The sequence below is a fragment of the Terrapene carolina genome, unplaced genomic scaffold (assembly GCF_002925995.2).
Source record: "Terrapene carolina triunguis isolate 2854851 unplaced genomic scaffold, T_m_triunguis-2.0 Scaffold147, whole genome shotgun sequence".
NCBI classification, from domain to species: Eukaryota; Metazoa; Chordata; order Testudines; family Emydidae; genus Terrapene; species Terrapene triunguis.
The window spans coordinates 799614-823334 of record NW_020664498.1 but is presented as its reverse complement, the minus strand read 5'-3'; the positions used below and the strand labels follow the sequence as shown (position 1 = coordinate 823334).

The 23721-nt window shown below is 42.4% G+C and overlaps 1 protein-coding gene across 1 annotated transcript in view; it reads right to left on the bottom strand.

Annotated features, from left to right (window-relative positions):
- Positions 1 to 23721, bottom strand: part of LOC112110753 (zinc finger CCHC domain-containing protein 24) — a 163612-nt gene that overhangs the window by 118143 nt on the left and 21748 nt on the right. The window contains exon 2 of the mRNA XM_024205906.3: positions 12956 to 13156. Within this exon, the coding sequence (XP_024061674.1) occupies positions 12956 to 13156 (201 nt within the window). The remainder of the gene's footprint in view (positions 1 to 12955; positions 13157 to 23721) is intronic.

Genomic DNA, 23721 nt, shown 5'->3' with positions numbered 1-23721 from the left:
AACATGGGTTAAAATTAACAGTGGGCTTCAAACTGATGCTTTGCATCTGAAGCCCCTGAACCTGGGGAAAATTATGATTCTGATCTGAACCCAGTTGAGATCCAAAGGTCCAAATCTAGTTAAAATATGGCTATTCCTTATAACTTGTAATGTGTTTAAAAAAAATGTCTATAGTCTACTGAATTCTGTTTAATGGAGATGAAGATCTCAGCAGAATTTGCCAAACTCTTATTCAGATTTCGTTACAGTCAGAAAGTGAGTTAGAAACAAAAGATGCATAACAGTTTAATAGAAAATCATGAACCATAGCTTAAGAATCAATTCATAAATCAAGAATGAGTTACCTCCAGAATGTTCAGTAATAATGGTAAAACTCCCTAACATATTAATCAGTATTCCATCCCGAGTTTCTGGTGTGTTAGCTATTAAACTGGCATTGATTACTGTCTAGTATAAAATTCTTTCCCTTCTTTTCTTTAATTACCAAAAGAACACTGTAGCTTTTCTCTTCTGCAGGGGGGAGAGAAGTATAGAAGGAAATACTAGATCTGGGAAGAAAAGGTAGGCCCAGTTTTGGGCCTATGAACCTTGGTAATGGCTTTTTAAACTACAATATTTCATTAACAATACATCAGTTGTGATTCCAGTACCTAGTGTTAAAGGCTAATGAAAAGATTATATAACTGCTCAGTATGATTATAATTTAAGCTTGATTAGTAGTTTTGCTTAGTGTACTTTTGCTACTTAGGATCCAGGAAACGATGTTTATGAGAATATTAAGCATTGCTTTCTGGAATTTGAAGATACAGACAGACCTGTTGCCAAAGTTTCATTCACTAAATATGCAAACAGGAAACATAATCCAGTAGTTAAGCCACAGGATTGGAATCAGTATTCTATTCCCAGCTCTTTCATTTGGTGAGTGGACAAATCACTAAACCTTTCTGTGCCTCAGTTTACCTATCTGTAAAATAAGGCTAACCATACATATCTCGCCCATAGGAGTGCTGTGATGTTACATTAATTAATTAATGCCTGTCTTCCTTGGATGGAAGACAGATAATTAATTAGCGCAAACCAATTAACAGAGTGACTTGTAAATTTGTACAGAATTCATTCTGTACTCAAAGAGTAAGTGCTGTAAGTTTGGGGAAGATGCATTGTATTTTTCATACAAAACAAAGAGGATGAATCCCTATTTTATGTACAAAATAGAACTCAGTCTTCTCTATGCACAATGACCCTCCATAATATAAGCAAAAATATGGTACAGGTGACTCTTTTAATACTATTAAGAAGGCGTCAAATATTTTAGTAAGACAGATCAAAGCATTAAGAATGGCCTCTGTTGAAAATCAGTCAGAGCAAGCACAGGAGCTGCTCTCATGAAATTACTGCACTTGGATTTACAAGAAGATTAGCATGGCTGGGCTGACAGGTCTTCAAGGATCTACTTCAGCAAGTTTACAGAGGTATTGTCCTTTTCAAAGGTATGCACTGAGTGGTGCTGCTGCACCAAGGAACCTTCAATCAGTTCTTTGCTATGGAACATTGTTAATTTAAAGCTATAAAGTGTGATTTTCACAGTGCAAAAAGCAAACTGCAGCTAAATCAAACTTGTTCCAAAGACTAATGACCAGGATTTTTTTTAAATGTACTGTGACTTTTTAAGATTATAAACTATGAACATTAAACAAGCCCTTGAAGTGCCACAGCCAAGAGCATTTATTTTCTAATATGCACAATGATCTCTAAAAAAAACCTTTTAATCCCTGAGTCTCCCTCTGTAACTACAAGAAGGCTGACTGGCATGTGAGCAAATGCGCACTGCGCAGGTAATACCTCTACTCCAGACAGCATCACCTGGAATACTTCATTAATGGCGTATATTACACGATGCATCTCATTCTTAATGTACTAGTGCTTGATGTCCATCATTAATAGGGATTTTACAGATAAAGTGGTGGTTATCCAAATATACGTGGCTCCTTTTACTTCTGATGGCATAATCCAGACGGGGTGGTGCAGCTTCAGACAAACAAGACGGGAATGATTGTCTGTGGCTCCCAATGGCACAATTCAGGTGGAGTGGCAGAACATCAGGAGAGTGGTGGATGAGTGTCTGTCTACCTCTGATTTCAAAATCTAGTTGAATAGATTGGACATCAGGAAGGAGGTAAAAGGTTGATTGAATTACCTTTAATGTCTGAATTGCTTAGAGAGGACAGGGCAACAGGAGGGAGGGGTATGACTGACTCATTTATTTTGATGTCTACTCCCACTGGGATGGGATGATAACTGGAAAGAGAGGAATGTTTGGGTTTTGTCTCTGTCCCCGGAATCTCCCCGACTGTCCTGGGCAAATCAGAAAGGAAACAAAAGTTTTGGGCAGTAGCTGTCAGCTCTAGCCACTAGAAGTTGCTGGTCCCACTGCTGACAAGGAGAGGGGTGTTGCCTCCTCTGCTGCTTCCCTGTTGTTCTCTCCCTACCATTTCCCAGCTCCCTGCTCTGTGCATTAGGAGGAGGGAAGGAGAGCAGGCACCAGTCCATTCCGCCCCCATCCACTCAGCTTTGGCAGCAGCTGCAGCCTGCAGGGGAAGAGATAAGGGAAGAAAGGAGGCACGGGGACGGGGGGTTTGAAATCCTGGTGATGTCACTCAATAGGGAAAGAAGTAAAGAGGGACCATGCAGATGGGAGATACTAGGGTGGAGGGAAGAAAGGGGAGAGACACTACAGCTGGTGAAGTGAGGAAACAGGGTGCACAGTACAGGGAGTTACTAGGGAAGGGGAAGAGAGAAGGGAGATTCTGGGAAGGGTGGTGAGTCTGAAAAGGGGAGAGAGAACAAACCTGGCACCCCTAAAAAGGCAACACCGCCTTTTAAACAGCCAGGCTGTAGGACGCTAATCTGAACCAAGCCCAAGCCTCGTTGGGGTTCTTTATTTGTGGGTAGAACTGGATTTTTCATCCAATAAGAAATGTTGAAATTAGTTTCCATTCCGAATCAGAACAGTCTCAAAATACTGATAAATTTCATGAATGAAAAATTCCAGAAAGTTTCAAATCTGAACCATCAAAACAAAAATGTTGCCATTTTCAATTGAAACAAAACAATTTGTCATGTCAAAATGATACTTTGTTTCCAAATGAAAAGGGTGACCCCTTCCCACATCAATTTAAAACAAAAACTTTTCATTTTGCTATCCCAATTCGAAAATTGAAAAGTGTTGTTGAAGTCACCATTTTCCCATGGAAAATTCCTGTTGGAAAATTTCATTGACATTTAAAATGTTGATGTCAATGAAACTACAATTTCTAATGGAAAAACATTTTGTCTCAAAAATTTCAACCCACTTTCTTCGCAGGATTTACTGTATATGCGTTTTTGCTATAATGCATACGGGGTTTTGCTGCTCTTTTATGTTTTATGTTAGGGGTCAGGCTCTGGTGGAAGTTTGATCTGATACAGGAGGAGATCTTGAAAAACAGTCAATACACTATCAGTACTGAGGTCTGAAAATTTAGTTATTTAAATATGAAAATAAACCAAAATACATCACACTGTCCATACAAATACATAGAATGCCACTGCTTATTTGGTGAAAAGCCCATGGGATTTTTTTCCTCTGGTGCTGGCAGGCTATTTGTGTTATGTTTTATCCTGCCTGTGTTGCATAGAAGGTGCTTGTTTTATGTTGTTGTGATTACTTTGAAACAGATTAGTTCATACTGAGAATGAATTCAATAACCCCCAACCCTTCTCCCCATCATGAAACAACAGACTGCTTGGAGGAGTTGCTTTTCTTTCCAGCCCCATCCCACAGGCTTTTCAGCGGGAGGGCATGATCTACTCCACCTTGCTCATATTGACCTCTCTCTTATAAACATTAATAATATTGCCCTCATATCCCTCATATTCCTCCTGTTTTGTCTATAGGTCACCTTATGGGAGAGTGAGAAAACAGATACTTCTCAGTTCTACCAAAACCTGTGCCTCTCAGAGGGAATGCTTACATTTAAGTTCCCAGCTGGGTACTTAATTCAGGTTTATTAAGCCATTTATTGCACACTGAGCAAATATAATTTTGTTAGTAAACAGCGTTAGGAATTGTGCAATGGATATGCACCTGTGGCTTGCTCCATAGCTCACTGAGGTAAATGGCAATCTTCCCATTGACTTCAATGGGATTTGGATCTGGCCTGTGGTGTATGATTTTTTTTAAATCTAATTCAGCATGTTTATGGTAACCAGGTATTTTATTAACATATGATAACGCTCTTACTCAATTGAAATATGATGCATATATTAGGGCCTACTGTCCTTTTCCTGACATCCATTTCTCTCCATCCCATTTGATCTCAGTCAATGGGCAATAGGCTTTGAAATGAAATTGAGATTATGGAACTCACTATTCCACTGACATGAATGGGAGTTCCATGAAGGGTGATGCCACAGTACCAGCCCCAAGGAAATCCTGGTGCAGTGACAATGGGCTTGTGAAGTAGCCTCTTGCTCTAATCTAATATGGTATAATAAAAAGATACTAACATGTAAGGCTAAAACTCCAGTCAAAAGGTACCATAACCAACAAGGGAAGAGCTAGAATGACCTGTCGTCGAATTCTAAAATAGAATTCTAAAATAGCTGCATATGTTATTTTTAGACCATTTGCCTTTGTAATGTCTGTTTACATTCCATTTCCCAAAACAAAGAAAGTTCATAGCAATAGCAGAGTGAAAGTAAGGTGGGTGTATGAGAGACAGCACATCAGGAAGTGTTTGTTTTCAGCTGGTTTTGTGCACTTTTTGGAACTCATATGCATAATCAAAAAGTATGTTAGACAGGAAAATAGCATAATAAAATCAAAAGGGTCGACTGGAGATTTCTTTATTTTCTCTTTCTCTTTGTGTAGTCACTCTCATCTGCTTATATTAGGATCCATTATCCTTTCTCAAAACAATATCAAACATTTAATCCAAATTTCAAGGACCCTGCTACAGATACAATTTTCAAACTGGAACTCTGTGAGCTTACTATGAAAGCACAGACTGTTTGGACTAATGTGCTATCAAATGTGGCGATGATAGGTCCTTCTACAGAAGTCTGAGTTACATGTTGCGCTGCTAAATGGTTTGAAGGCACAACACACACAAGTTATTCAGAATTTCAAAATGTAGACATCAGTGAGTGTTCTTCGATATCTCAGACCCTCAACCAGCTTAAGTTTCCAGTGTTGAAAGGGATGTTACAAAATCATAGACCACTGCACTGAGTTATTGTACGCAAGACATCTGCAGGTTTTCATAACAAAACTTGTAACAATCTGAAAACAGTTCTAAAACTCACAGTGCAAAGTTAAACATAGCTTATGAGAAAAAATAAACAAATAAACTAAGATTTACTTTTTTCAAGTAGAGATTTTAAACAAATACATGTGAAAAAACTTGAACCAATTTCAAATCACCTAAAACAAAAACAGTATGATTGAGATATAAAGTGGAACAGCGTTAATGTGCAATAATGAAATTTAAGATTGAAAACTGCATATTGTTCCAGTACATTAAAATGTACAAACCTAGGACATGATATTGTAAACACAGTATTTAGTTAAGCATGTGCATAAGTGTTTTCAAGATCACGATCTGCATATTAATCTCTGCTTCCAGAGATGTACATATGTGGGAAAAAAATGTCTTATGTAAATGGTTGCTTACAGTATATTTTAAAGATATAAGGCCAGATCCTCGGCGGATGTGAATTGGCTTGGTTCTGTTTAACTCAGTGAAGCTACACTGATTTATACAAGCTGGGAATTTGGTCCATAACATATACAATTAAAACAAATTAATTCACATTATTAAAAGTGTATGTTATTTTTTCTTACCATATATGTTGTTTGCAGTGTTGTTGTAGCCATGTTGGTCCCTAGATATGAAAGAGACCAGGTGGGTGAGGTAATATCTTTTATTGGACCAATGTCTGTTCGTCGAAGAGACAATCTTTTGAGCTTCACAGAGCTCTTTTACCTTTTCCAGATCTGAAGAAGTGCTCTGTGAAGCTCAAAAGTTTGTTTCTATCATTAAGTTGGTCCAATGAAAGATATTACCTCATCCACCTTGTCTCTCTCATATATTATATGATGTAAAACAGAGCTACTTTTTTATGTTACAAACCAGATATTTGTTTCACATTATATACAAACATGTGTATGACATTTAAATATCCCAGCTTTCCATATGTAAGTCTCAGAAAGATAAAGAGGTTTGTTAGCAGAGACTTGTGTGGAGGAGAGAATCAGATCTGGAGAATCCTTTTTATTTTCTGCCAGAATGCTAATATACTCCCATAAAGGTGAAGAGCGCTCTCTTTTCTGGATAGAGATGTACTGGACCAAAATCATCCCTGGTCTTAAAGAAGTCAGTGGTGTTACACCAAGGTTGAATTTGGACTGTTGTCTTCCTGTAGAATGTATATCACAGAATGTCCACTTACCCAATGTAAGTAAAATACTACGTGGGCTAGTGGTTCAAATGCCATTTGTTTCTAACTAGAGCTTGCATGATCCAGATCCTATGTGATTCTCAAATTCTGGGGACTGCAGCTTGTGAAATCCAGACCTATGTAACAACAAATGCCCACACATATGGTCTCCAACCCAAGAAGATGGGGGTGTTAAGCCAGCTAGTTTGAAAGCCCACGCTCTGCACTTGAGGGTTAGCAGAATCATGGGGATAATGTACTTGATCCCCAAATCCCATGACTGAATAACAGTCCCAGGGCTGCACTCCCTGATTTGCCAGAAAGAACATGTGCATTTGTTTGTAAGCCACACATATATTCACCAGGTCAAAAGGAGATCCTTCTATGATCATCCTTAAAAATACCCCAATGCATTGCCAACATGTATTTCAGTAACTTGGCCAGAGGTTAGGGGTCTATTACTGGAGTGGGTGGGTCAGGTTCTGTGGCCCGCAATGTGCAGGAGGTCAGACTAGGTGATCAAGATGGTCCCCTCTGGCCTTAAATATCTGTGATTCTTTGAGTCTATGTGATTGTTTAGGATTTCTTCAGGGTGTGTGTGGATGAGTGTAGCCTTAAATTAGCTGATGTTTCCATGACCTAGAGCTGGTTTTAAGGTCTCACACAGTCTCTGACTTCTTGACCTGATTCTGGGGAACTATAAAGGTAAAGGAGGATCTCATCTTTCACTTAAAAACAAAAGTAAGTTTCTCTTCTTTTTATGAAGAGTCTTGACACACGCCAACCACTTAGGTTGAAGGCTTGTCACTGTTTTGTAAAGATTAGATGCTTCACCATCCCCATCACAACTAGCCAGGGCTGCCCTTTGGTGTCTGTTAAAAATCAAAAGCCACACGTCCTTTGAATCTTGGGCATGCTCCAGATCAGTTGACTGTTGTAGGGAGCAGTACCACTCAGGTTACCACCTACGGTCCTAGGGTCACTACAAGCTCCCAACCAGAGGGCTGCCTCCTGACCCAACTCTGCTGTAGAGCAGCCAGCATGATCTCTGATCACAAGGAGAGACAGCTCAATAGCATGAGGCAGCATGGGCTTGTGGACTAAGTAATGGACTGCGAGCATGGGATTAAGCTCAGTTTATAACTGATGTGGTTTATATCTGGGTCAGTCCATACAGAAAAAATGTTTAAACTTGAGTGCCTGAAATTAGGCATCTCAATCCAGATATGCTGAGTGTCACTCTCATTGACCTGAATATGTATATAGCTTTTAATAGGGTCTGATTCAAAACCCATGGAAATACTCCTGTTATTAGTTGCAATGACTTTGAATCATGCCGATATAGTGATTTTCATCCATAGATCTCAAAATGCTTTGCAAAGGAAGGCAAATGTCATTATCCACTACGCCTGTGTCTATACTGGTACATGTGTGTATATATTTACATAAATATACACATCTGCATGTATATACCTATCATCTATGTATATGTACATATATATTCACAAAAATATAGACAAAGTGGTAGAAGATATTCAAACACAAGTTTATGTACCTTCCAACTCTCCTTGGGTGGGATTAATGATTCAGTGTTTACGGTACATGAGTGCAGAATTAAGACCACCACCTATATTTTCCAGGGTGTCTTACGTAGTGTCTCCATGATATGAGTTCCTTTCCAGTTCAAACGAGTTCAAATGGTTCCCTCTTTGTTGACAAGCCCATTCTAGACAGCTTGGCAATGACTAAGGGGTCAGAAGAACTCTTTGGCCAGCACTCAGAACTACATGGCTGAGGCCATAAACGTGGGATGATGTTTGACTGACAGACCATGCATGTATTTTTACAACAGAACTTGTAGGCATTTGGGTAGGGATGGAACACAGAGACCCAGTAGCTGGAATCAGTGCTTGGCAGAAGCAGCAGATAGAAAAGGGGTTTGGCTGGAAGTTTTGAACACAGACCTGTTTTGCTGGAGCCCTGAGATTGGACTGTATCTCTGTTAGCTTTGTTGTTGCCTTTGCTGTTAATCCACCCTTGCTCAAAGCAATAAAGGGAACTATGCATTTTATAAATATAGTCTAGGAAAGACTATCCTGAATCCGCGTCCACTCATTCCTCTCCCACCAAGGAATTAAAACAGTCCAGAAGCGCAAGCATTTTGTGACTTCCTGGAAGCTGAGATAGCATGCTTGTGTGTGTGTGTGTGTGTGTGTATGTGTGTGTGTAAGTATGTAAAAGTACACACAAAACCAGTACATTTAATACATGATAGTGTGATGTGGTAAAGAGATTTTATGGTTTCATTGGCTTGAGTTTGGGGTGGCTGCATAAATCAACAGTGGTGAAGCAGTGAGTGAGTTACCCAGGTTATCCCAAATGGATGCCAATAAGATATTTATATCACAACATGCCATCATGTATTTTGTATAGGCCACATATATCTCTGGGGAGGAATGCCATTTTACAAATATTGTAGATTTTTAAAAAAAAAAATGTTGAGACTACAACTATAACACACAGGAAGCAATAAAACCTTCTAAAAATGACCTAAAATAGATTTTCTACACATCCCCATCCCCCCAGACTGATCTTCCGTTCCAATATTTCTGGATCTTTCCTGTTGGAAAGTGAGTATTGTCTCCCACTTCTAGCCTTGCAGGGCTGTGAGATATCTGACTAGAAAATCATTACATTTTATCTATATGGTAGCTGTTACTGGCCCAAGACTGAATATTACCTGTCTTGGGGAAGATGTAGAGGGTGAGGTCAGAGACAAGATCTGAGATGTAGGTTAGGGTGGAATTGTGTAGGACCTTGATGACAAGGACAAGAAGTCTCTATATATGTGTGTGCATATGCCCATGCGTGAACAAAGAAAAAAGTGTATTATTTCACTCCTCACATTACCTATCATTTTAAATTAAATATGTTGAATGTTTGCCATTGTTAGATATAATTACAGAGATCCAAATTAAATTGAGGTGTGATGCTTTTGGCCTCAATCCTATAGTCATTCTTATGATTGAAAGTCCTGTTGAAATCAGTGAGAGTTTTGCATTTGAAAGAATAGTAGATGCCTGACTGGAATGGAAGTTTAACTGTTTTGGATACTTGGATTAAAAAAATTAGTTCAGAACAAGTGTAGGAGCACATGGAAAAACGTGATTAGTTGAAAGTGTTGTCCTCTTGGCACAATTACAACGTGATGAAACCACACGGAAACAGTTGGGTCCCAAATAATTGTGTTGACTAAATATACACAAACCTGCAGTGAGTAGCTGGATACATGCTACTGCTCTTACTGGTTTCAGGGAGCTTCTAAAACATAGAATACATTGAGCGCCACTAGATGGCTCACAAACTATTTAAAGGTATATTACCCTATTTCTACATGCTCCAAAAAAGTGACGTTAACCATGATTTTACAACAGTCTTAAGGGATCCCAAAAACCTTTGTAAAATCAGAGCTTTATGAAATCATATTTCAGGTTTGATACAAACGCATTGAGATGGAATTTCAAATGAAAAGAAGCTTTAGATATGTGAGGTGTTAGAAAATCAGATTTTACGTGTTGTGATTTATGCTTCTGGACTGGGTCATCTCTCAAGGTGTAATCTGAAATAAGTACTTACATTTCTGTCAGAATGGTATAACGTCAACTCATATGGCAGCAGGAAAAGCAAACAGTATGTTGTTACATTTGCAACAAGGAGAATAAGGGAGGATTAAAAAGTCCTGAAGTTAGGTAATTTTTTTTATTATGTAGAAAAAACTTCATAATAAACTCCATGACAAAATCTGTTTCTTATTAGGTGATTACGTAAAAAAGAAAGAACGAGAATATAAATACCATGTGATTTACTGCTCTGCATATTGTCCAAGTCTGATTATTTTATCTTTCCCCCTGTCTGAATTAAAACATAATTTAAAATATGGAGTAGTATTTTTAACCATTGTACCATATTCAAAATAGCTTTTGTTTTTGATGACACTGGAAGGAATTAACCACCAAACCCTACAGCTATTACACAGTATATTAATAAATTTAAAAACCAAAATCAGTTGCAGTTAGAGGATTGGTAAAATGAAGGGGTTTTATAACATGGGTCCTGATCCAGCAACTGGATCCATGCTGTTGGACCTGTAAGCTTACAATGAATCCCACTGAAGTCAGTGGGGTGCCATATGGGCTCATGTGGATCCGATTCCAGATTCAAGGCATTTGAAAATAAGATCCTGAGTCTACAAAGCACTTAAGTACATGCTTAACTTTAAGCATAGGTTTAAGTACAACACTATTCAATAAAGCACTCAACTGCAGGCTTGAGGCCCAGTAAAGTGCTTGTGTTTAAGTGCTTTCCTGAATCAGGGTTTATTTTTGATATTGCACACAATACTGACCTAATTTCATACCACCTCCCCTGAAAGTATACACTGATGTACAGCACACATGTACTCAAACACATAGGCACATATATATATTTGTTTATATAATATTACAGTTCAGCCACAGAGCACATACTGTAGGTAGTATTCTCCATTCCTGTTTTGGTTCAACGGATAGCTTAATATATTATTGCTTAAATCATAATAGCCCAGATCCTCAATAGTATTTCAATAGGAGTGAGATGCCTAAATACCTTTGAAGATCTGGGCCAACATGCGTACAAAAATTGGATAGAGTGTACAACACAGTCACATAAACCTTGCTATAGGAACCTTAACTTTTGCATATGCTGTGCTTTAATTGGCATTAGCTGATTTTCTTTTTTTAGTTAATTTCCTTAACTGACCCTGAATCTCCACTCAAGATATTTCTGATACATTCACTGGGGACAATCTACGCAAGCCACTGCCCGATATGTATTGATTGTTAGGGAACCTGTTGCGTTTCTCTTATACATACCCAGAACTGCACTGTTATCTCACACAATATTGCATTTGAGTCCACTGCTGGGTATATTCAGTTACAGTTAGCATATTTCTATCCTAGTATTGAACAATGTATGCTATCACATGATCATTTCTGTGTTTTTTGCAAGTACATGTTAACTGAGTCGATTAAAAATTGAAACACATTTCTAAATATTTTTTGTCTCATTCCTGAACAAAATGATCCATTCAGTGTATTCTGAAACAATACAATGTACAATATTTTGAAGTGCATTTGCAGAGCTGCATGGGGCGTTTTTGTTCCACAACTTCCCTTAAAATCAGAAGGAGATATGCAGCTAAAACTTCATGGAGATAACCCCCTCTTTGGTTCACACCTCTGTGACCAACTGCAACAGGAACACACTCAATTTCATGCTGACCTTGCTTAGCTGGCAAACATTCCTTCTGCCTGCAATTCTGGCTTTTATATGTCTGACACCCCTAGCTGCCATCGACTGTAGTCAATTTTACTGAGAGAACAAAGGTTACATGTTAAGAAGCCAGGATTTGAAAATTGTGGTCTAGAGGATGCCACTAATGTGCACTTCTGTATTTTTGGAACGCCATCAGCATTTTTTTGCCTCAGGACTCTAAGTAGATTGCTTGTTGGAACTGTGAAAGTTTGAACCGTCTCTACTTCTATGGGAACAAGCGCACCTTAGCAATGCCAAGCTGAAACCTGAGAAGATGGGAAAACCTGGCATGCTGGGATTTGGCTCTTCAGAGGAGAAATGCAAATTAGTATATGGTTTTAGTGCAAATTACTGTACCCTACATCTTTAAGAAAATAACGTTACCAGTTTTGCTATTGCAAAGGCAGTCTACTAAGCCAAGAACCATCATGAACTCTAGTCAAGTAGCATAAACCTCTCATATATCAGGCAAGGGATATTTTGCACTAGCTATACCTGGAGCTTGGGTTCCTGCAACAGTGACTTAAGGTTTTCATCTGATATAACATTTTCTCTTGCCTTACAGTGTTTAGTGCTGGGTACTTCCATTACTTGCTATTTTTTTTATTAAATGTTATATCCAAGATAGCTAAGAAATGTGCAGCTTTAAAATGAATTTAGCACAATCTTCAAAATGGAAAATTACACAGTAACAACCTTTACCATTGCCAAAATCTACCCACTCACTTGCCTGGAGTGAGGTGTTTTTTTGGGGTGCGAGTCACATTGGGGTAGTTGCAGGGGTGCTGGAACAATTTGTATAGTGGGGGTGCTGAGAGTCATTGATTCAAACTGCAAACCCGGTATATGATGGAAACCACTTTGAGCCAGGGGGTGAGGCGACATCCCCCGTACCCCTAGTTCCAGCATCTATGGGTAGGTGGGGCCGACACACAAGTAAAATGTCATGGTAACAGGCCCCATGATAACAGGTGGATGAAAAGAACCTTGGCCTGGCCTGGTAAACTGTCAAGACATTTCTGCAAAGCTGCTCTGAAAAAAAAAAGTGAGTCAAGTTCAGGAAATTGTCTTATTAGACGAGTGGTGCGGTGAATACTCTTACAGACCATCACACATCACTTACCTGTGGACAGTCTTTGATGTAGTGTCCCTTGTTAAAACAGAGGTGACATAGGTAGTTAGGAGGTGGCCTCTTGCTGGGTTTTCTGGCTTCCGAGGAGAGGGATAGGTCAGAGAAATGCTCAGTGAGCGAGCTTAACCCATCCACTATGTTATTAAGGGAGCCATAGGGCGATGCGCTCTTATACAGACTGCTACTCAGCGCCTGCAAAAAAAGAAAGAAAGAAATATAGTATTGTACTAAAGGTTCTTCTAAGAGTGAGCTGAACAGCAGCAGGCTAAAAATAGCAGCAGGAACTTGAATAGAGTCTTTTCATTAGGAACAGGGCTGCATACTTTTTGAAAACAATATATGGGTCATTAATACAGAGGCCTCTTGGTTGTAAGCCTAAAGATGGCACGACAGATCAGGTTATCCCATTGGTGGGGAAAGTACTGAGCTCACCGCAGTTCACTCATCCCAGCCTGGCCACTAAGCGATGATTGCTTTCTTATGTGATACCCTACCACAGTCATGGAGTGGTTAGAGCTTCCAAGCAAAGTGCTGAAGAGTGACCCACAAAAAGGAACATTTTTTGGTGTCCACAACTATTTGAAAGGACAATATTGAAACCAGAGAAAGGAAAAGAACACCAATAAAAATGTAAATGTTCATTTGCAGGCTGCTTGATGAGACAATAAACATAGTGTCCTGAGTTTTAAAGTCAAACAATAAGAAGTGATCATCAGATCCGGGGGAAACTGCTGTGATTTAGCCATTTCCTGATAAATAGCAAATACACAGTTTTGTCTTTCACCTGCGTGGGATCTCCACTTTCTTCAACCGGCAAATCAAAACTAAAGGAAGCCCAATTTGCCATTCTGAAGCTTCAGAACAGCAGGAAACCCATAATCGCCTACACAGGAGTTAAGTGATAACAAGTATTCATTCTCTTTAATGCCCTGGGGCACAACAGAATAGTAACTGGTTGATAGGAGCTTTAAAACATAAAAAATAGCTTCTTTTCTGGATTTTGCAACATGGCTGTTCTGCAGACAGGACCACAGCATGAACAGTTGTTCCCACCCAAAGTATGGGTAGGACACATTTGCCAGGGTAACATAAGGAATTTGCACTTGTACTTATTAGGCCTGGTTCTCCTCTCACACTATTGTAACTTCAAAAACAACAAGGAGTCCGGTGGCACTTTCAAGACTAACAGATTTATTTGGGCATAAGCTTTCGTGGGTAAAAAAGCAGGTTTTTTACCCACGAAAGCTTATGCCCAAATAAATCTGTTAGTCTTTAAGGTGCCACCGGACTCCTTGTTGTTTTTGTGGATACAGACTAACACGGCTACCCCGATATTGTAACTTCACTGATTCAGTGGAGTTACTCCTAATTTACACTGATGTGCAACCAGAATCAGACCTGTTCTGTGGCTATATTTTTTCAGTGCTGTCAATCAGAAACTTTTAATGAGGGCCAAAAAAATTAATTAAAAAATCCTTTACATAAATAGATGCTAGAAGCTGAGATTTAGTGAGTTTGTGAAATGAATTCACTAATCTTTGAGAACCTCAGATAGTCAGGATTTCTGTCCAGCTGATGTGATGCTCAAATAATAAAGGAGTCACATAGGGATAGTTGAATAAGGGCGACTCAAACATGGATCTCTGCATAATTTGAATCTATAACTGCATCCTAGGACAGTGGCTTTGGATATGCAAGTGAAAATTAGGTGCAAGCAACAGGCCAGTGGTGTCACACTTTGCAATCTCCTTTAGCCACACCAGAGGCAAAAGTGACCAAGTTACACAACTGATGAAGGGTCTAGTAGATAGGGCACTGGATTGGGAGGCAAGATAACTTGCATTCTGTTCCTGTGACTTACTCTGTGACCCTGGGAATGTCATTGCAACTCTCTCTACCTCAGTTTCCTTCTCATCCTTTGTCTTGTCCAATTGCACTGGAAGCTTTTTGGGGTGGCACAGTCTGTACTGTGTGTTTGCACAATGCCCCGCACAATGAGTCCTAATCTCAGTTGGAGGTCGCTATCTATACTTACCTGGTGTTCTCCCCTCATTTTACACCAGTCTAACCCAGGAGGAGCTACATTAGTGTAATAGGACATGGCATAAATTTGGTGAGCGAAGAATTGGGACCTCTGTCTTTAGGGTTAATTTTGTACATTTTGAAAAAGAAAATGATCTCAACAAGTGACTGAAAGGTTCTAACTGCTTCAGTCATCAAGTGACTAAAGATACTTCAACAGTTATCAGCATTTATTTTCTAGAATTATGGAATTCCACAGGAATGAGAAAATCTTGGCAACAAATTGGTAAGAGGAAGGAGAAGTGCCATGGAACCCAAATTGTTGTTAATTAAGAGACTTCAAGAAGCTCTTCTCTCCCGAGTAGCCACTTTCACTTACACACACTTGGAATAATACAAGATGTTTTTAATAGCACATTTTGACTGAGGACTGTCAAAGTGTTTCATGTACATTAAATAATTAAGCTCCTCAGTTGCCTTGTGAAATATCTATATTATCCCCATTTTACAGATCGTGACCTTACATACAGAGAGTGAGAAATTCCACTCCCGCCACCCACTGCCACCCACTGCAGAAATCCACAGTTCTTCCTTGGGTTGGGTCGCATGCAAGTCCTCTGCAACACATGGGCAGGACACGAGGCTGCAGTACAATCTGCACATGGGTGTTTTTTCGTCTCATAGGACCCAATCCAATGCCCATTCTTGGCAAGAAGAGTCCTTCATTTGACTCCCATAGGTAGGGTTACCATATTCAAACATTTAAAAAAGAGGACACTCCACGGGGCCCCGGTCCTGCCCCCAGCCCCGCCCCAACTCTGCCCCTGCCCCTGCAGCCTCTATGCCCCTGCCTGCCCTGCTCCTCCTCGCCCTGCAGCCCCTGCACCCCCCCGCCCCTGCAGCCTCTGTGCCCCCTGCTCCCCACTCACCCTGCAGCCCCTGCACCCCCCGTCCCTGCAGCCTCTGTGCCCCCGTCTGCCCTGCCCCTGCGCCCCCCTGCCCCTGCAGCCTCTATGCCCCTGCCTGCCCTGCTCCTCCTCGCCCTGCAGCCTCTGCACCCCCCCGCCTGCCCTGCTCCCCCGCTCCCCCGGCAGCCTCTGCCTGGCGGGGGCTTCGGATGCTCAGCGGCGACCGGGGCAGCGCGGGTCCCTGCAGCCCTGGCACACGCCGCACTCCCTACCCCGCGCTGCAGCCTCCTTCCTGCCGCGCGGGGTGATGTGGCCACAGGAAGGGTCCCCCAGTGGCCGGGGAGTCCCCGCCCGTGAGGGAAGCCCGAGCCGTTGGCTGGGCCCGGCCTCCCCGTGGTCCTGCGGGCTCGGCTGGGGCGCGTGGTCCGCCCGGCCTCCGGGGGCAGCAGCAGCCCCTTCGCCGCCTTCTGTGGCTGCGCCCCTCCTTCCCCCGCCCGAGCTCGCTACAATGTAGCCGGGTGGCTGGGCTGCGCTGCGGACCCGGCGGGTCGTGCTGGGGCCAGGCGGACCCTGGCTTATGCTGCCTCCCTATTTCCCCGGACATGTCCGGCTTTTTGGCAATTCCCCCCGGACGGGGATTTGAGTACCAAAAAGCCAGACATGTCCGGGGAAATCCGGACGTATGGTAACCCTACCCATAGGCATTGGGTTGGGCCTGTAGCTTGCAACAGTGGCCACTTTCCATTCCCCATCCATGAGCTATTGGAGCCTCATGACTGTGTTTTATGTTGGTGAAGGCAGGCACTACCCTTCCTGACATATTCAAGGCCAATGCAGGGCTTGCAGAGGGTGCCTACTTGGCCACTCAACTAGCACCACATTGTACCCTCTGCTGCAGCAGTGAATATCACTGAGAGAGCACACAATTTTCCCTGGGTCCCCCAGTGAGTCAGTGGTCTAATACTAACCACCATACTTTGTAATCACCAAACACCATCTATCACTAGAAAATTCCCTTTGAGCTGCGCCGAGATGTACAGAATCCATCAAATGTTGGCAGGGAGAGGGTTAACTCTCACTCCCCAAGCAGAGGAAAGACCACAGCTGCATGTCCTAATTACAAGGATTGTGAGGGTAGGAGGGCTGGGCCAGCTGTGGGGAATTAAGGAGTTCCCTATCAGGCTGTATTAGGGATGTGGGTTAACTGGTGTTAAGAATTAGTGTCTTCTGGTTGGGAGAGGATGAAAATGCTAGTTGGCAAAACCTGTCTGTCTCTTTCCCTCAATGACTCTGCAAAGCTTTGACGTGTTTTAGTTGAATCATGGGGATCTAAGCTGAAGGAAGCTTTTGAAATCTTAGTTTAAGTCTCTGATTTGGATGGGGCAAGGGTCCCGGGGGAGCTATCAGGGAGTGAGAAGCAGGGGGGGTCGGATAGGGGGCAGGGGCCAGGCCATGCCTGGCTGTTTGGGGAGGCACAGGCCCCCCTAAATGGCCCCCCATACAATTTCTGAAACCCGATGTTTGCCCACCCCTGCTGTAGTCCTATCCAGCCTCCTTATTCGAGTCCACACAGGCATGTTGGGTAACATTTTCAAGGATGCCTAAGTGATTTAGGTGTTAAAGAGCCAAAGTCTCTTTTGAAAATGAGATTTGGGCTACTATGTCACTTGGGCACCCTTGAAAATCTTACCTGGGTTGCTCCTTGCTTGGCAGAGACCACCTCCTATGCTGCTGTTTCAGGACTCCCATGCCAAAAGGAAGACTAGGGAACCACTAAATCTAAATTTGCTTCTCCAGTTACTTAAAAATGGAGACAGGGCAGCAATAAGAACAGGATGACACAACAACACAATTTAATTTACGTTATATATCATAAAAAAGGCCCTTCGCTCCGAGTGTCTATGCTGCACTTTCCCTCTCTAAAGCTTCCTTTTGATGCTAGAACCAGCTCAGATCTAAAGGCAGTGAGCGAAGATGGGAATGCTAGCATAGACATGGTGTTTATACCATGATGTTAGCTAGTCCTGCTCAGAACAGATCTGGACAACACAGTGGCTAAAGTGCTGGTAGTGCCCCATCATCTATTGGTGGAGTTGAGCCAGTTCTAGTAATAATGGGAGATGCCATGGGAGAAGAATCTACTGTTGTCAAGGCCTGGGGACCAAAACAGCCAGGCAGATGAAACAACAGGAGTCAGAGTTCCCCTGAGTAGCTCCCTGTTTAACTTTAAAAAGCCAGCTCCTAAGCGACCAGCGGAGTTAGTGAACAAGAGTGGCAAGCTGGGGAATTTTGCAAGAGAGTTTGCCAGGTGAAGCCAAGGAGGAATGACTTCATGACCTTTGAGGTGAGTTTGTTTGTTGTGTGCTCGCTGTTTGATTTTAGCATATAGTGTGGCCTGTTTGGGGGGCAGTGCCTGTGCCTAGCAGCCTTCTAAGCAAGGCTGACGGCTTCTTGATGAAGCTTTGATCCCCCATCCCTTTAGGATCCATTAACCAGGGGCAGGGCTACTTAGGGAGAACAGGGGTTTAAAAAGCCAGCTCCTAAGTGACCAGAGGAGCTACCAAACAGAAGAGTTTTTTGTGGGGGAGTTTAGAGCGGGAGCATGAGAACCAGATACACCTAACATTTGGGCAATAAACAACCCTTCTCCCCCCCCAAAAAAACCCTCAAACACCTCCCCCCAAAAAAGCTGAAGTAGTAAAAATAATACAGGCAGAAGTCCAGCAGCAGAGTGGGGGGATAGCCTAACCCTAACTGCAGCAAGTATGATTACTTGCCTTGTGGCCAGGTGGCGTATGTGTGCATTCAGTGCAAGGAGCTCCTGGCCCTCAGAGACCAAGTGTGGGCTCTTGAGACCAGAGTAGCTGAACTGGAGGAGCTAAGGGAGACAGAGAGGTACAAGATGGGACTTTCTGGGTCCCACCCCCAGTCTGACAGCCTTTGTGCTGCTGAGGAGGATGCAAGTCTTGGGAAGGACATCATCAAACTGGAATGAAGGGAAACGATCCCATAGTTGGGACCCTCCTTCCAGATGATGCCGTGGTATCCTCTCACAATGAGGATACCTCCTCAGGGGAGGGAATCCCAGTTATTAGGAAGAAAAAGGTAATAGTAATGGGGGATTCGATCATTAGAAATATGGATAGCTGGGTTTGAGATGACCGGGAGAATCACATGGTCAGTTGCCCGCTGGGTGCAAAGATTGCAGATTTCTCAAGACTTGTACTCAGACTTATCTGCAGTTCTCGGGAGGAGCCAGTGGTAGGTACCAATGATATATAGGGAAAGGTAGGAGAGAGGTCCTGGAGGCCAAATTTAGGCTGCTAGGCAAGAGATTAAAGTCCAGGACCTCCATGGTAGCATTCTTGGAAATGCTTCCAGTTCCACAAGCAGGGCCAGCTAGACTGGCAGAACTGCAGGATCTCAATGTGTGGATGAGATGATGGTGTAGGGAGGAGGGATTTAGGTTTATTAGGAACTGGGGAACTTTTTGGAGAAGGAGGAGTCTATAGAGGAAGGATTGGCTCCACCTCAACCATACTAGAACCAGATTGCTGGTATGTAAAATTAAAGAAGTCATAGAGGAGTTTTTACACTAAGTGCAGGACACACGGTTCAGACACAGACATTTCTTAGGGGAGGATCTATTAACAGGGATTCTCTATATGCTAGTAAAGAGGAGAGAATAGAAGTTGAGAAAAGTACAGGTAGGAACTGAAGAGAAAGTCAAATGAAAAAAAGTTCCATTCAATTACATAACATGAAGGAAGACAACTAAAAAGTGACAAATTTTATAAGTGCTTATATACAAATGCTAGAAGCCTAAATACAATGAGTGAACTTGAGTGCCTCATGTTAGATGAGGATATTGATATAACAGGCATCACAGAAACTGGTGGAATGAGAACAATCAATGAGACATGGTAATACCAGGGTACAAAACATCGGAATGATGGAATAGGTGGAACTGATAGGGGAGGTGCACTATATATGAAAGAAAGCATAGAATAAAATATAGTAAAAATCTTAACTGAGTCAAACTGTAGCATAGAATCTCTATGGATAGAAATTCCATGCTTGAATAAGAAGAACATAGCAGTATGAATATACTACCAACCACCTGATCAGGATGGTGTTAGTGACTGTGATTAGAGGTCACAAAAAAAGAGGTCACAGAGATTAGAGAGGCTATAAAAATAGAAAACTCAATAACAAAGGGGGGTTTCAAGTATCCCCATATTGACTGGGAGCATGTCACCTCAGGACGGGATGCAGAGAAAAAGTTTCTAGACGCCATTAATGACTCTTGGAGTACCTAGTCCTGGAATCCACAAGGGAAGAGGCAATTCTCGATTTAGTCCTAAGTGGAGCACCGGATCTGGTCCAAGAGGTGAATATAGCTGAACCACTCAGTAATAGCGACCACAATATTATTAAATTTAACATCCTTGGCAGGAGAGGGAATAAAAGAAACCCACCACAGAACAGGGGACTACACAAAAATGAGGAAGCTAGTTAGACAGACATTAAAAGAACAGTCACAAGAATGAAATTCCTGCAAGCTGCATGGAAACTTTTTAAAAACGCCACAATAGAGGTTCAAGTTTAATATACACCTTAAATTTTAAAAAAATAGTAAGATGACCAAAAAAGTGTCACCATGGCTAAACAACAAAGTAAAAGAGGCAAGTAGAGTTAAAAAGGCATCCTTTAAAAATTTTAAGTCAAATCCTCTTGAGGAAAATGGAAAGGAATATAAATTCTGGAAAGTCAAATGTAAAAGTACAATAAGGCAGGCCAAAAAAGAATTTGAAGAACAACTAGCAAAAGACTCAAAAACTAATAGCCAAAAAATTTTAAGTACATAAGATGCAGGAAGCCTGCCAAACAATCAGTGAGGCCACTGGATGATTGAGGTGCTAAAGGAGCACACAAAGAAGACAACGCCATTGTGAAGAAGCTAAATGAATTCTTGGCATCGGTCTGCACTGCAGAGGCTTTGAGGCTGTGTCCCACACCTAAGCCACTCTTTTTAGGTGACAAATCTGAGCAACTGTTCCGGATTGAGGTGTCAATAATGGAGGTTTTGGAACAAACTAATAAATTAAGCAGGACTAGATAGTATTCACTCATGAGTTCAAAATGAACTCAAATAAAAAATTGCAGAACTACTAATTGTGGTATGTAACTTATTACTTAAATCAGCTGCTGTACCAGATGACTGGAGGATAGCTAATGTGAATCCCATTTTTAAAAAGGCTCCAGAGGCGATCCGGTAAGCCTAACTCCAGTACCAGCAAATTGATTAAAACAGTAAAGAATAGAATTATCAGTAGTAAAGAATAGAATTATCAGACACATAGATGGACAGGATTTGTTAGGGAAGAGTCAACACAGCTTTTGTGAAGGGAAATCATGCCTCACCAATCTATTAGAATTCTTTTAGGGGGTCAACAAACATGTGGATAAGGGTAATCCAGTGTATATAGTGTACTTGGACTTTCAGAAAGCCTTTGACAAGGTCCCACTCAAAAGATTCTTAAGGAATGTGACGGGGAAGAGCGGCCCAGCACTGGTACCACAGGAGTTAACCCTTCCTTCCTAGCAGAGGAAGCCACACCCCGGAAGCTCTGCTGGGCATGCTCCAACTGGAGAACAGGTATAAAAGCCTGCAGATCAGCTCAGTTGGGGCTGACCACTGGAGGAGAAGGATGCACGGTGCTAGCTCCTGATGAGGAAGAGCCTGTGCGCCAGGATCCAGGAGTCAGCCAAGCCGAGGCACTATCTGAGACCCCAACGGAGGACGTCACAGGGGAGGAACAGACCGGAGGACCCCCCACCACAGATGAACTGGTATTCACGGTAGGAAGTGACCCAGGGGAACTTTAGAGACAAACAGCGTTAGAGCTGTATTGCTGCTCGGTGTGTTGTGGGCGGATCCCCGCCGAGCGAGTGGCAAGGAGAGCTTGCCACTACCAGGGCCCTGGGTCGGGGCTCGGTGGAGAGGGTGGGCCCGAGTCCCCCTATCCCCTCACCCCTGAGCCATGAGGGATCCTAGAGACTCTGGTTGCTAAGCTGCGCTACCCTGCTCATAAGAGGGGTTGTATAGACCCTGGCTGCTAGGCCATGCTACCCCGCTCGTAAGGAGGGGGTGTATGGACTCAGGCCGCTAGGCTGCCCTACCCTGCTCGTGAAAGGGGGTTGTATGGACTCTGGCTGGTAGGCCACGCTACCCCACTCGTGGGGGGGGTTGTATGGACTAAAGTCACTAGGCCGCGCCACCCCTCCAGACAGAGGCGATAGTGGGGAAGAAGGCCAAGAGGCTGTAACCGACTGCCTGCAGGGAAGCGGATGCAAGGACTGGAGAGTGGTGAGGTGCCAACATCCCAACCCACCCCTGCCACAAAGGGGTGCTGTGGTGCCAGGCCCGCCATAAGGAAACGAAGCAGTCATGGGATCAGAGGGAAGGTCCTCTCATAGATCAGTACCTAGTTAAAAGACAGGAAACAAAGGATAGGAATCAATAGTCAGTTTTCAGAAGGGAGAAAGGTAAATAGTGGTATCTCCTCGGGATGTGTACTGGGACCAGTGCTGTTCAACACATTTGTAAATTATATGGAAAAAAGAATAAACAGTGAGGTGGCAAAGTTTGCAGATGATACAAAATTACTCAAAATAGTTAAATCCCAAGCTGACTGCAAAGAGTTACAAAGGGATCTCATAAAACTGGATGACTCAGCAACAAAATGGCAGATGAAATTCAATGTTGATAAATGCAAAGTAATGCATATTGGAAAACATAATCCCAACTATGTATACAAAATGATGGGGTCTAAATTAGCTGTTCCTAGTCAAGAAACAGATCTTTGGAGTCATTGTGGATAGTTCTCTGAAAACATTTACTCAATGTGCAGCGACCGTCAAAAAAGCTAACAGAATGTTAAGAACCATTAGGAAAGAGATAATAAGATGGTAAATATCATAATGCCTCTATATAAATCCATGCTTTTCTCACATCTTGAATACTGCATTCACTACTGGTTGCCCCATCTCAAAAAAGATAAATAAGAAATGGAAAAGGTACAGCGAAGGGAAACAAAAATGATTAATGGTATGAAACAGATTAAAAAGACTAGGACTATTCAGCTTCGAAAAGAGATGACTAAGGCGGATATGATAAAGGTCTATAAAATCATGAATGGTGTAGACAAAAAAATTAGTGTTATTTACTCCTTGTGATGGGGTGGACTAGGCCCAAGAGGCCCTTCTGCTAAAGACCTCAGAGTCCTGCCACACCTGTCCCAGGAAAAAAAGTAGTAGAGGAGTCCTCCAAGCTGCAGAGAGGCTGCATGGGACATGATCAATCAGGGGGAGGCTGCAATGGGCTAGCCAATAAGAGGGTTGCAGGCCAGTATAAAAGGAGCTAGAGTCAGGCAGTTGCTGCCTGGAGCTGGAGGAGTGTGAGGGAGCTGCAGGACCACAGACAGAGCAGTTCCTTGCAGGGACCGGGAGAGCAAGAAGGAGCTCTTGGCTGGCTGCTGGGGTTGAGTACAAAAGTTCAGCCCTATTGTAAAGGGTGAAGCATTGGTGAAGTTCCTAAGACAACAGGAAAGTAGCCAGGGAATCATAGCAGCATTGTGAGCAGTTGAAAGGTAAACAATGGTCCATTGCTGCTATTCATAGGGTCCCTGGGTCAGGACCCAGAGTAGTGGGTGGGCCAGTATCCCACCACCAGCCACAGGTGAAATAGATTACTCCCTGAGGAGAGAGTTGAACCTAACCCCAGAGAGAGGACTGAAGACCCTGAAGAGGGTCAGCAATTTACTG